General features: G+C 37.7%; 2 protein-coding genes across 5 annotated transcripts; both read left to right on the forward strand.

Annotated features, from left to right (window-relative positions):
• The first annotated feature begins 1,033 nt into the window (after positions 1–1,033).
• LOC107271252 lies at positions 1,034–2,936 on the forward strand. Its single transcript, XM_015747011.2, has 2 exons — positions 1,034–1,691; positions 1,914–2,936. The coding sequence occupies exons 1-2, from the start codon at positions 1,689–1,691 to the stop codon at positions 2,313–2,315; spliced, it is 405 nt and encodes a 134-aa protein (XP_015602497.1). The 5' UTR covers positions 1,034–1,688; the 3' UTR covers positions 2,316–2,936.
• Positions 2,937–3,248: 312 nt separating this feature from the next.
• LOC107271248 (ataxin-7-like protein 1) lies at positions 3,249–12,067 on the forward strand. Of its 4 annotated transcripts, XR_003060813.1 has the most exons (9): positions 3,249–3,898; positions 4,388–4,444; positions 4,527–4,631; positions 4,696–5,363; positions 5,926–5,976; positions 6,069–6,759; positions 11,506–11,646; positions 11,848–11,909; positions 11,981–11,997. XR_003060813.1 is itself a non-coding variant. In XM_015747002.1 (6 exons), the coding sequence occupies exons 1-6, from the start codon at positions 3,814–3,816 to the stop codon at positions 6,786–6,788; spliced, it is 1,686 nt and encodes a 561-aa protein (XP_015602488.1). In that variant the 5' UTR covers positions 3,249–3,813; the 3' UTR covers positions 6,789–9,899. The 4 variants fall into 4 exon arrangements, 2 of the variants coding, with proteins under 2 accessions (XP_015602488.1, XP_015602489.1); XR_003060812.1 differs by having other exon boundaries at positions 11,506–11,909; positions 11,981–12,067; XM_015747002.1 differs by lacking the exons at positions 11,506–11,646; positions 11,848–11,909; positions 11,981–11,997 and having other exon boundaries at positions 6,069–9,899.
• The last annotated feature ends 171 nt before the right edge of the window (positions 12,068–12,238 follow it).

Here is a 12,238-nt window from a genome sequence, read left to right on the forward strand (position 1 = left end):
TTAAAGATAAGTATTGGCTTAAATAGAAAAAAAATTCTACTCTGCTCGTGTATCAATGATTATTGTGCAATATACTATCGGGATAAAAAGTGCATTCAGTTTCAGAACGTCATTTCCTACTGCGGAATACGATAAGGCGACAGGATGTTTACGACATTCTTGACCAAAAGCAATGCCAGGACACGTGCTGAAATGAAGAAAGTACCAAGCATTGGTATCGGAGCAAAGTTGAATTACATTGGAGTGAATTTCAAGATTTAAAAATGTCTCTATCTATATCCAAAGTGCAAAGTGTCAACAAGTGTGAAGATAAGAGAATGCGTCTATCGCATGGATTTCCGTTTAACTCTGATGCCATTCAGATCATTCGCGATCGTAGAATAGTTCGGGTCAATGCTGCCTAAAGAGAATAGAGTATGATTGCACAAAATGATAGGGAATCAATAAGATAATAATCATAGTTAAGGTGGCACTGTGATTTGGTTCAAAAAATAAATTAGTGAAAATTTAAGATAACCTCAGCATTTAAGTACAAAATTATTACATTCTACCGTACGAAAATCGAGATATTTAATTTCAAGTTTATTCTTTTTTGTAGGTCTAGTATTATGCTAAAGTATTAAAATTGACACTTATTGTTAGATTTTTTATATATCAGAAACTATACGAAAAATTACGTTCGAAGTTTACATACACGAATATTTAGTTATTTTCTAATATATAAAAAAAAGTTCGGAATTTTATCCTTGATTGAGTGGCATCGTCGAACCTCCTTAAATAATCAAATAAAGGATACGCTACACAACATGTGAATCATTTTTTTCCGCAATACCACAACCATACGTATAAACATTGTGGTTAATAGGCCTGGTTTCTCTTAGTGTTTACTTCATTTTTTTCTTTTTATTTTTATCAAGAATTTTTATAATGACAATTTTACTGAAAAGGTTAAAACAATATACTTATATTTATTTACGATTATTACGTTATACATAAATAATATTAAAATATGCGATTATCTACTAATTTAACTACGGTAGTAAAAATTTGAAAAACTAATAAAATTTTTAAGATAATGAAAATACCAAATCTTTAAGTTAGTGGTACGTTGTTTGGGGCTAAAGAGGAAGCAGGAATATCTAATTATAATTATATTCAATTTGCATAAGTGTAATTATACACATGTATAACCTCTAATTTAATGGCATTATTATTTTCATAATCCATTACATTTTTTCAGGGGTTTTTTAAACAGTCATCAATTTCAGAGCAACGTTTATATTGTGCTATAGCCTCGTTCCAATATGTGGAGCTGCCTCTGTACCCGCATATGAAAGTAATGATGTAACTGGAAATTACAGAATAAGCGCGTGCTCGAAATACTCATGAGAAATTAAAAAGAATTCATGGAAGTCGTCATCGTGAATCTAACCGTGAGTAGAAGAATGAATTGGAGAGTATTATCGCAAATTGTAAAGTCCCTATTCCGACGTAAAACACGCCTCAGTCTTTGTGAGTGGGGAGAACGCCGATTTAAATAGACAGGAATCTCTCATGGTACAAGCACAACAAGTTGAACCGGTGATACGAGTGGATCCGATATAATCCATAGTACATTTTCCTGTCCTTGAATATCATCAAGTGTAAAAAGAAAGAAAAAAAAGAAAAAACTAATTACACAATCAATCATGGTAATTAAGCTGTTTTCAATATAAAAATTATTGGTGAAGTTTTACATTGGAGTCGAGTCGATAAGTGAAATACGTACGTTGTATATCTATAGATTCATAAACTATAGGTATACAAACCATGTATTTCAACTCTCGTTAGACTTGGACGAAAACGTAGCCGTTAACAGTTTTCTTTTAGAATATTTATTTTGTTTGTTGATATAATGCCCTTTTTTCTCGCAGATGAGGTATCTCTTTGTTCTGGCAATGATTGTTTTTCTGGGAGAGGCCCAGAGATCTCCATACGCTGGTACTCCTGATCGCTATCCCGTTGTACTGCCACAATATATTAAAGAGCGTCAAGATGCTGCCGTCGCTTCTGGTATATCTTTGGGCAGTCGTCTTGGCAACAATGCATCTACGAGCACGACGTCGACGACGACGACTGTTCCACCAAATCTACCAGTGGATGCTCGTGGGGATGTGGATCTAGTAAACAGGATCAAAACGTGGCCCAGGGAAAAGCAACCTTTTTGGTATTTGAACTGGCAACAGATACAAGAGCATCGAGGTGGAAATCCTGCGGATAAAGTGCAGACTCAAGTGAATTCACGATCGTTCTTTGCTGCTAATAGAAGTCTCTAAAATCAAATATCGTCTGGCATGAAGTATTTTTGCGAGAAAAAGAATGAGACTCGTTAAACCGTCGCTGCTCGGATTGAAAATCGCTTCAAGGCGAATGCCACTGTGTATTGAGAATAATACTATTCTGCAGACGTGGCATTTTAATACAGTTATCGTAGCGGCGTTTCTAGTTTTTCTTTTTCACCTGAAACAAGCAATATTTGGTGACACGCCGTTGACCTTTCTTATGTGACAGCATGCGTGCCGATACCGTTATGCATTAATTTTCGAAAGATTATGTTTAATTAGTATAACGACTCTTCTTAATCATTTGATCATATATTATTGAGACTAATTAATTCAGTATTATCAATGATTGAAAACGTAAACAAACTGGACATCTTATGGTATATGATGTCACGAGATCCTGGGGGGTCACGGACACCTAGAAATGTACTTTACCCATTGAAAAGCTATATATAGATATGTTACATATTTGAATCTCAAGGCACGGAATACACTGGAATGTCTAGTCTTTATTCAATCGAACATTATAGTATTATTACTTGGATAATGAATTGTAATTTATCCAAAGAGAATTCTACCTGTCGACAGTCAATAAATAAATCTCAGTCGGTATCACTTTTCTGTGTATTTCTAATTTATCGTCTCATTTTATCACAACGAAATTGATGTTACCCTTTGAAAAAAATGTTTGCTACATAATTTCCAAGTATTCTGAACAATGTCACTAGTATAGCAACGTTCATCAATAGTGTTCATATCCTTGATGTCAGATACGCAAATTTCTACGCTTTTAAGAAAGAGAGATGATTCAGAGAACTTTTAGTGTCTACACAATCTCATCCTGACTTTCCCAATTTATATTGTTTCCAACAGTCCTGTTTCTTCGACATATTTTTTAAGCAAATAAAAAGCTCATAATAAAGCTTCAGTCGCCATATTATATTGTTTGTCATCCAATAGAAATCGAAGGGAATGGAAGTGAAGTCTTGTGTGCACCTTTTCCATTCGAGATTAGCCTATATATTCAGTGTCTATATGTGTACATACATATATGTAGATGCACATAGAGACAAGCCCTGTACGCAAGCGGGTAAGATTTCATTGAATCCATTGGCGACAGGGAGAGAAAGACTGGGATTCGTAAGGATAGAAAGGAAGGAAGAAGAGAGATACATAAAGAGAGAGAGAGAGAGAGAGAGAGAGAGAGAGAGAGAGAGAGAGAGAGAAAGAAAGGAAGTCAAGTTGAAAAGGAAGGGAGGGGTGGAGCATTAGAAAGATGTTCGAATGCCAGGATGCTGAATAAGAGGATTCGTGCACTAGGGCGGTACCGTCGTCGCTGCTAAACATTGTAAAAAACGTGCTAAGCATGAGCCAGGGCGTCCGTACGTGAGCGTCGGTTTAATATCCTCGTGGCCCAAGGGAAAAAAAGACGCCAGCCGCGTTCTAGGACGCATCACCACGCACCATTCGTTCACGAGCGAGCGCCCTGGCAATGTCGGGAAGTGACAGCCCAACGTTCTTCCACGGACAGCCCTGGTCCAGCTGGATCGAACGCATTGGACGGGATAAGCCCTTGAGTAAGTCGCGAACACTTATCAATGTTCGAAATATCCGGGAGACTTGCCCTTCGTTTCTTATGCCTTTAGCTTAGATGTGGATGAGCGACAACCTCGATGCACATAACCTACCTAATGCCAAATTATTCTTTGTTATATGTAAAAAAAGAGACAGACAGCTAAGGAATACGTCCAACTCTTATAGGATCCATGAATGATATTTTTTTTTAATTATGCACATGAAACTCTTGTTTCTTCTTGTGCTTTCTTCTACGTGCTTATAGAAATATTTAAAAATATTTTTTATATTTGTAAGATTTTTGTCTTAATAATAAAACTGTACAAATTCATTTTGGTTTAGTGCGTTGTGCTTTATTTATTTTACCATGTATACGAAGAGGTATATAACTACTGCGATTACTTTTTGCCTGGATAACAATCTTCCACATACATAAATTGTTTTGCATATTTTTAAGGGATCTTTAATTTGGTTCGTTACAACTTTTATAGGTGATGATGAACCCGAAGGTGAACCTTCCAGCTCTGTCACACGTCTGTCCTCTGATGGTACAGATTCCATTTATTAAATAATCTAAAGTATAAGACTTTTAGATTAAGACTTTGGAATAATAGGTTTGATATTTCCTAGATATCGACCTTTATGGCTTCTGCCCAGAACGTGATGCATTTTATGGAGTTGTGTGTGAGATTTGCAATGCCATAGTAAAACCACAAGCTCTCATACAGCATATGGGTAGGTGTCCAAAATAAATATTTTATGTAATAACATTATAATTAAATGTCTCTATCGTTTCTAGAAAGTAGACATCCGTCAGGCACAGTGAATCTACCTCCACCAGCAAATCCAGTTGTGAAGCCACCAGTAAAAACGCCATACTGTAAAGTTTCTAAGTTAAAGAAAGCACAAACGACACCTCAGCTACCATCAAGCAGCAAAACAAATCATTCGTCCGTAAAACGCACAGCAGACCAAGCAAATTTACAGACGACACTTTCGATCTCTTCACCATGTTCACCCATGGAGGCAATTCCCGTTCAGGCTGCAGTGATGTCCTCGAGTCCTGTCAAAAGTCCAGGAACAAGTGGACAGCCGCGGAGGAAGAGGCTCAAAACGGATCGCTCTCTTCTCAAAGATCGGGAATACGATCCAGACAGACACTGCGGAGTCTGGAACGACGAAACAGGGAAGCCCTGTACAAGGTCCCTCACCTGCAAGGCACACACGGTCTCGTTGCGGAGGACGGTCTCCGGTAGGAGTAAAACCTTCGACAAGCTCCTCGCGGAACACCGGGCCGCGAAGGAGCTCCCGAGTAGGCCGGCGAAAGTCACGGTTACTGGAACAGTAACCCTCTCATCAGGAAACATTAATCCTCTTGGTCCGAATACTCCTCTGTCGAACAACGAATCGGATGCGCCCAGTTCGCCTCCAGTTCTATCATTACCTGACACTTACCCACTGCCAAAGGTGAGGATCCTTATCGTTTTGATTGTTTCAATATATTCAAAGCACTGCAAGCTGTAATGCAAATCCTAGTACGGGCTTTCTACAGTGCATATTCAGTATAATGGAATTTGTACATTAGTCTTTGTAACAAAGAAGCTTACGGACCATTGTCAATTCATTGCACATTTAAATATTATATTATATTTCTTGTTAGGGAATATTAACGAGACATCTCAGTTTTAAAAGAAATTATCGTCTGTTGTAATGAATTGTTATCCTTAGACTGCCGGCAAAGCCCTTCTTAGGGCTGAGAACAAACTTGAAAATCCTATGCAATATGTATATTTTATATATGTATAAATTTTTGGCCAAAGAGGACCACTATCTTAATGAAAAAATGCCAATAGTCTAAAGGTTTAAGTGTACACAATTTTTAATTAATCTTTCAAGTTAATTGCTTTATTTTATTCTTTTGTCTTTATCACTGAGACCAGAGAATTTACGTGGAGCCAGAGTGGGGTAATCGCGCGTCATAAATATTGTCCTGGGGGTTGATACCTGTTTTTTTGTTTTATTATTCCAGGCAGTTGATTTACTTTATCGGTGTCTGGCCCCGCATGGCTCCGCTAAACCTGTAAGGCATGCTTTCATTTGGGTTCTGAAGCTACCCTTCCTGAGCAGGCAGACACTCACTGCGAAGGTGTGCGTCTTCTCTTTTTTTTTTAGACGAAACTGGAGGACGATTTCGCTGATGAGGAACTCTCTCTAGAGACAAGTCTGGCAAATGCAGCAGCAGCAGCAGCTGTAGCAGCATCATCCGCAAGTTCTATAACGACTCCAATATCAGTGGTACTGCCATCATTGTCGCCAATACCAGGCAGTGCTGAAGGTTCACCAGTGGCTACCTTGATACCGGCCGCTGTTTCACCGGTAATTCCAGTAGTAGCTGCACCCTTACCGACTAAGCAGCCAGTGATCACGACTGTCCTCGAAGGAGAGACACCTATAGAAATTGACCCGGAAACCATGAACATATACTCTCCTGTCTCGGTCTATAAGGATGCCAAGTCACAGATCGTCGTGCAGCTTCCACGTGGTGCAAATTCCCTGCAGTCACCAAGCGCGACCAGAAGCTTTCAGGCATCCTCCATGCCAAGTCTAGCCATCTTTGATTCGGATCAGTTGGAACAAACAGCCGGACAGCTATCAAATGGCAAGAGGATCCAGAATCACTCGAGTCCTCATCGTCAGAGCAAGAGGAACAAGCATGATTACCAACAGGAATACTCAACGACAGCGATTCAAGTCGAAGCCACCACTACTTCTACTCCATATCCTCACTTCAGCGACATCTCCTGGTCGAACTGCCATCCTGAACCGCTCGCTGTCACTCGCTGGCTGCGCATCACATCCAGCCGTAAGCAATATAATTTTAATATTCACTGACACAAGATCCTACCCACTCCGGGCTAAGGGCTTAGTCGCCATCACTGATATCTACCTCTGATTAATCTAACTCTTCTTCCACTGATTGTTAACTGGTTTGTCTTGTTCTTTTATTCTTTATTTTATTTTTATTTTTATTTAAAAATTTCTTTATTTTTTAAACATACGATTTCGTACGGGTCATTGTCTCCTTTACTGATAAACGTATCATTCGAATTCTTTTTTTCCTCTTCCCGTTTCTCGTAATTATTCAAATACATTCCGTCGGTCCAGCTTATATTTAATTTATCACTCGATACGCATCAGAATGTTATTTTATTTTAATTTTATTTTTTAAAATACCGGCGATATCCTCGTAAGCAATACGAAATTTTGCTTAGGAGTTGTGGATCCTGCGTTGAACCTGTTATACGCTTCGTTTTTATATATTACGTAATACTAGATACATAGTCGTATACATTGTAATACCTAATGTAATTTCCTTTAGATATAATTGTACATGGTTCACATGCTACGCCGACGAGTCCGGTACAAAAATTCAAGGAGCGAGTCTTTCTCGTGGACTAGACTATTAATTAGAATACCAGAGAATGAGAAAAAGAGAGAAAGACAACAAAAAAGATGTATATAAATCTAGTATCAATTACAACTTATAATGTTCGATTCGCATACTATGCAATTGATTGATCAAACGCCTGATTGATTGATTGATTGATTGATTGTTCATTCGTCACATTGTAGATAATTTACTTGTAGCTTTAACGCGATAGAACATGTCGCCACCTTTCTCTTTTAAATGTACATAATTAATTTAGATAATCAAACAGTTGGCTATTAATTACTAGATCTTTGCTTTTTAGAACACTTATCAAGAAACACCGATCCGGATTGGTGGATTTTTGTGTACATATATTTTAATTGAACAATTAATATCCCTCTATGTGGCAATCACACAAATGAATTAGGAGAGTTCAGGGAAAAGGAGAAAAATCGCTCTCAATGTAATGATGATCCCAGATATAAATTCTGATACATTGTTTAATTACCTTCATCATTGAAAATTTTCATGGGAATTTAATCTTTTTTGTTTTTCTCGATTCTCTTAATATCCTACAAGATATTTTCGACCTATCTCCATCAATAGGACTTACATGGGTACTCATTCTTAATCATTTCATATAATTACTCATAGGAGAGTAATGAATTGATTCGCAAAATATTTTTTATTGCATTATCTGATAAGTACGACTTGAAAGCTTTTAATTGTGTTCACTAGCTTTGTACTGACTGCCTCGTTGAATTTTAAGGTCGTACCCCAATGTCACTAACTATTACTGACCACGTGTATCACGTGCTGATACCCCACCACGTGCTACTACTTCACTAGCCAGCAGTGCAGACAGTTAAGAGCTCGTTGGCATCATTAACTTTCGAGCATTAATAGCGATAAGAGAACGATCTACCCAAATCGAGAGTCCGACTCGTCGGCTACTTAATCAACACTCAAGCGTAATTAAAGCTTAATTACTCGTATAAAATGATCTGGGGTAGAAGAAATGATTAAGGGTAAAAAAGAAATTGTACAATATCGGAAGCTATAATTGAGTCTTGGTTGAATATTTCTTGTTACAAGTGATGTTCCGTTCCTTGCATGGATGTGTTTATTCGTCAAGGCGGATATGCACAATGGATTGTGAAAATGAAATGAAAACAAAAAAAGAGAATTATTTCTATTTCGAGTTCACAATCGGCATGCAACGTAGAATGTTTTATTATAATCAAACTTTATCGAAGACTGCTACGTATATAATGAGTTATTAGTGTCGAGCGAATGATAATTCTGAGAACGAGTGATAAAGAGAGAGCAAGAAAATTAAGACATTGCGTGTGATTAGAAAACGCGTGTACGTAAATTCGTACGGTAGATATATTCGAAGCGATTATCGTGCTTTCGAAGTAAAGCGAAAGAAAATAAAAGAAAGATGTGTAAAAATGTCTGAACTCGTGTACGCCAGTCACATTTATGATGGCTGGCTTATAGACACTTATATCATAGATATTGTGATATTTAACTGGTAATAAAGTACCTAGGTACTCGTCGGGCCCCGTGTGTGGTTTAGGCTCGGCGAGAAAGAGCGTAAAGCGAAAACAAAAGAGAGAGGAAAGGGTAAAAAGAAAGAGTGAATGGAAGTCTGGTGAAAGAAAAAAGAAAGAAAGAAAGAAAAATAATACGGCAGCTTACCTCTGGCCGCTTCATTACTTAAATATTACTTTCATTCGTTGATTCATACAGTTTTTTTCCATTCGCTTCTTAACTATTCATTCTTCAAGAGACCGGCAGAAAATATACTCCGGTGTAGCTGAATGAATGATCGTTCCATTTGGCAGCTTTCTTCTTTTGACTCGTTATGTGTTTCTACGTGTATGATGTACGAAACGTTGTGTACTTGGTATGTGTGTACATAGGTGTTTCATCAGGTACCTTAACGATCGAATTTTGAATTTTTATTTCATCTTGATCATTTAAGAAAAATTATTTGTCAATGTCTTTACAGTAACGTGGAACGCTCCGTGTTCTTGTTTTAATCTTTTCTTTTCTCTTTTTAATTGTGTTCTTTAAACAAACAAAAAATAATGGATAACGAAGAAAGAATACAGAAATGGTCCCGCGCCTCTAGCACGATTAGATTTTATTATTTTATACGCTTATTTATTGCATCCTCTTTTATTTTTATACTTACCTTTTATTATTTATAACGTCGATGGCGCGTGTTCCTCATTTCTCGTCTCACTTGGCCGCCACTTTGCTACCGGAACATTGCTTCGTTGTACTTTCTAACTGTAAATTATCTGTACACCAAATAGTATGTATACTACTTAAGAGTAATTTGCTCAGAGAGCGCGAACAGACTCAACACTACTTGTGTTGTTGTTGTTGTTGTGTCATTGTTGAAGCTCGCGTTTACGAATAATTTGTGTGGGTTACCAGAATGTATGAAAGAGAGATTAAACGAGAGAATGACAAGACAAATAATAAAAAGAATACGTACGTGAGATTAAATAAAAGAAATTGAAGTATTACTCGCTGGATGATTTGTGGTGAATTATATTAAAAAAAAAAAAAAAAAAAGTTAAACAACCACTGTTGACTTAAAAGGCACTAAATAACAATAATCTAATACATCCGACAAGGATAATGAGTGAATAGCGTGTCTTGAATTTTAGTTACCATCAATCTAATTAGTACGAGTGCATTTTTTTTGGAGTCGGCGCTATACGAAAAATGAAAATTATTCTGCAAAGCGATTCTCTCACAAAGATTCGTGCTGACGCTGAGCTGAATCTTCTTTTGACTTTAAAATTCAACATACTATGTCATGATTAATCCTTGTATGCCAAGAAAGGAATTATTGTCCTTCTATGAGACTTACTTTCTGATCTGAGTACTAGCTGTTACCTATAATCCTAAGTATTAATGTTGAGTAGGGCGATACATTGATTGGCCGCTGCTTTGTTTAATTAAACATTACATTAATACTTGAGAGAGGGTTAACCCCATTAGGTGGGCAAAGGTATACTGATAGTATTAGTATAATGAACTATGAATAAACGGCCGCGTTGCACCATCGAACTTCCTCCCGAAGATTTGTTGCGCTACCTTGAGTATAGTCGGATGCGAATTTGAGAAAATAAAAACGCTATATTCCCCAGGATATACATTTTTGAGTTTCTCAAGGAAGCTTGAACTTATCCTATGCGAATGTCTGTTGCGTAACGTTGTTATAAACAAAGATCATTGTTATTCGCACATAATGAGGTGCAATAGAAAATCAGAGAGAGAATCAGAGACACGTGCACCATCATATGTACACATATAGGCAAAAGGACAGATGGCGAATTATGTATCAATATGACGGCGTAAAAACACGTTTTTCTCAGGTAATCTAGCGTCGTGTATTTAGTCAAAACTTTTCTGCCAGGTTCTTTAATGTAACATGATCGTAAGAGGTCTCGCACACAAAAACTTTAGTAAGCATGATGCGTAAGGTCTGGATCAATGCACGCTCGTCTATCGCTTGGTATGGACTTGTAAAATGTGCGTTCATTGACTTAGATCTTAAGTAAAGCTTGTGAAACTTTGTTTGGGAGGCCCCTAAGTGCACGCTTTTGTGCATTTGACTTCTTTCTTGGGCCGCCTCGAGGGAGAATCCTGTTCTTGACTAATCACTGCTATACGATGCACTACGCTATTCTGCTTCTGTTCTTGCCGGTGGAATAAGAGACGCGGATCCAATTAACGAAGAATCCATTATTCGTTAATGTTCCATCGAGGCGAGCCTTTATTGTATATTGTGTATGTATATTACGATGTTACTTGTTTAAAATGGTAAACCAAAATAATAACTTTAATTGCAACCGAGTCCAACGTGTAAAATGAAAGGACACTCTTCATGAAAATCACGGTTTGCGATTATATGTATATAATATATACATATAAGTGAAAGCTTTGAGACGAATAAAAACAAAGGTCGATGACAAAAAGATAATAAAACGTAAGATATACGAGTAACAATTAATACACAAAAATATGGAATTATTCAAGAAGCGAGAAGCTAAAGAGAAAAGATAAGAAAATACAGAGAGCCTCGAGGCGTCAAGTGGTTTGTTTCGCGATAATTCATAGTACCTTCGGGTGCCTCCCTTTTTTTGCTTCCAGGTGGTTATTCTTGGCGCGAACCTTTAATACGGCCCTGCTATGGCGATGAGGACCAGTCGAACCATCCAGGTCCGTATCTTCCCAGAAGAGAACGGGTCCACCCACCAGGAATTCCTTTATACTGACCCGAGCCGTTAACTGGTACAGAGGACAGCATTTGAATTTGCCTAGGATGCCTAGAACGTCTGAAGATCTTTGAAGGAAAAGGAAAAATCTGTTCTTTAGAATCCTAATGCATTAGACGATGCGGAACCTTTACCAATCACCCTACTTTTACTAAGGCTATTATCCTAAAGGGAAAGAAAAAGGAACGCTATCTAATAATATTTTTTAATTTTCCAGAAAACTTACCGAGATTAATATATAATGCTAGGACCAAGACCAAGTATGCTAGGAACAAAACGGTAAATAAAGATCGATTCATTTATTAATACTCCTTTATACTGATATTTTCTCAGTAATAAATTTCTTCCAGACTCCTTCCTCAAAGTTTATGGTGAACAGCAGGACACTGGGACTCTCCTGGAATTTTACTTGGGTCCCATTCGCCGCTGCCCGCTTCCCTGATGATTGCACTGGCGAACTGCTCTGCCAGGATCAGGTAACAGGGTAAGTATATTGTGGCAGGTAGATGAGAGCATGGTTCTTTCTACCTGAGCATCGCAGCCTTCCGTACAGGCTCCTGCTGTCTCCTGTCCCTTCCATGTTCTTCTTGTCCTGCCATATAGTAACC

The sequence above is a fragment of the Cephus cinctus genome, unplaced genomic scaffold (genome assembly GCF_000341935.2).
Source record: "Cephus cinctus unplaced genomic scaffold, Ccin1 Ccin1_scaffold0929, whole genome shotgun sequence".
In the NCBI taxonomy this organism is placed as follows: Eukaryota; Metazoa; Arthropoda; class Insecta; order Hymenoptera; family Cephidae; genus Cephus; species Cephus cinctus.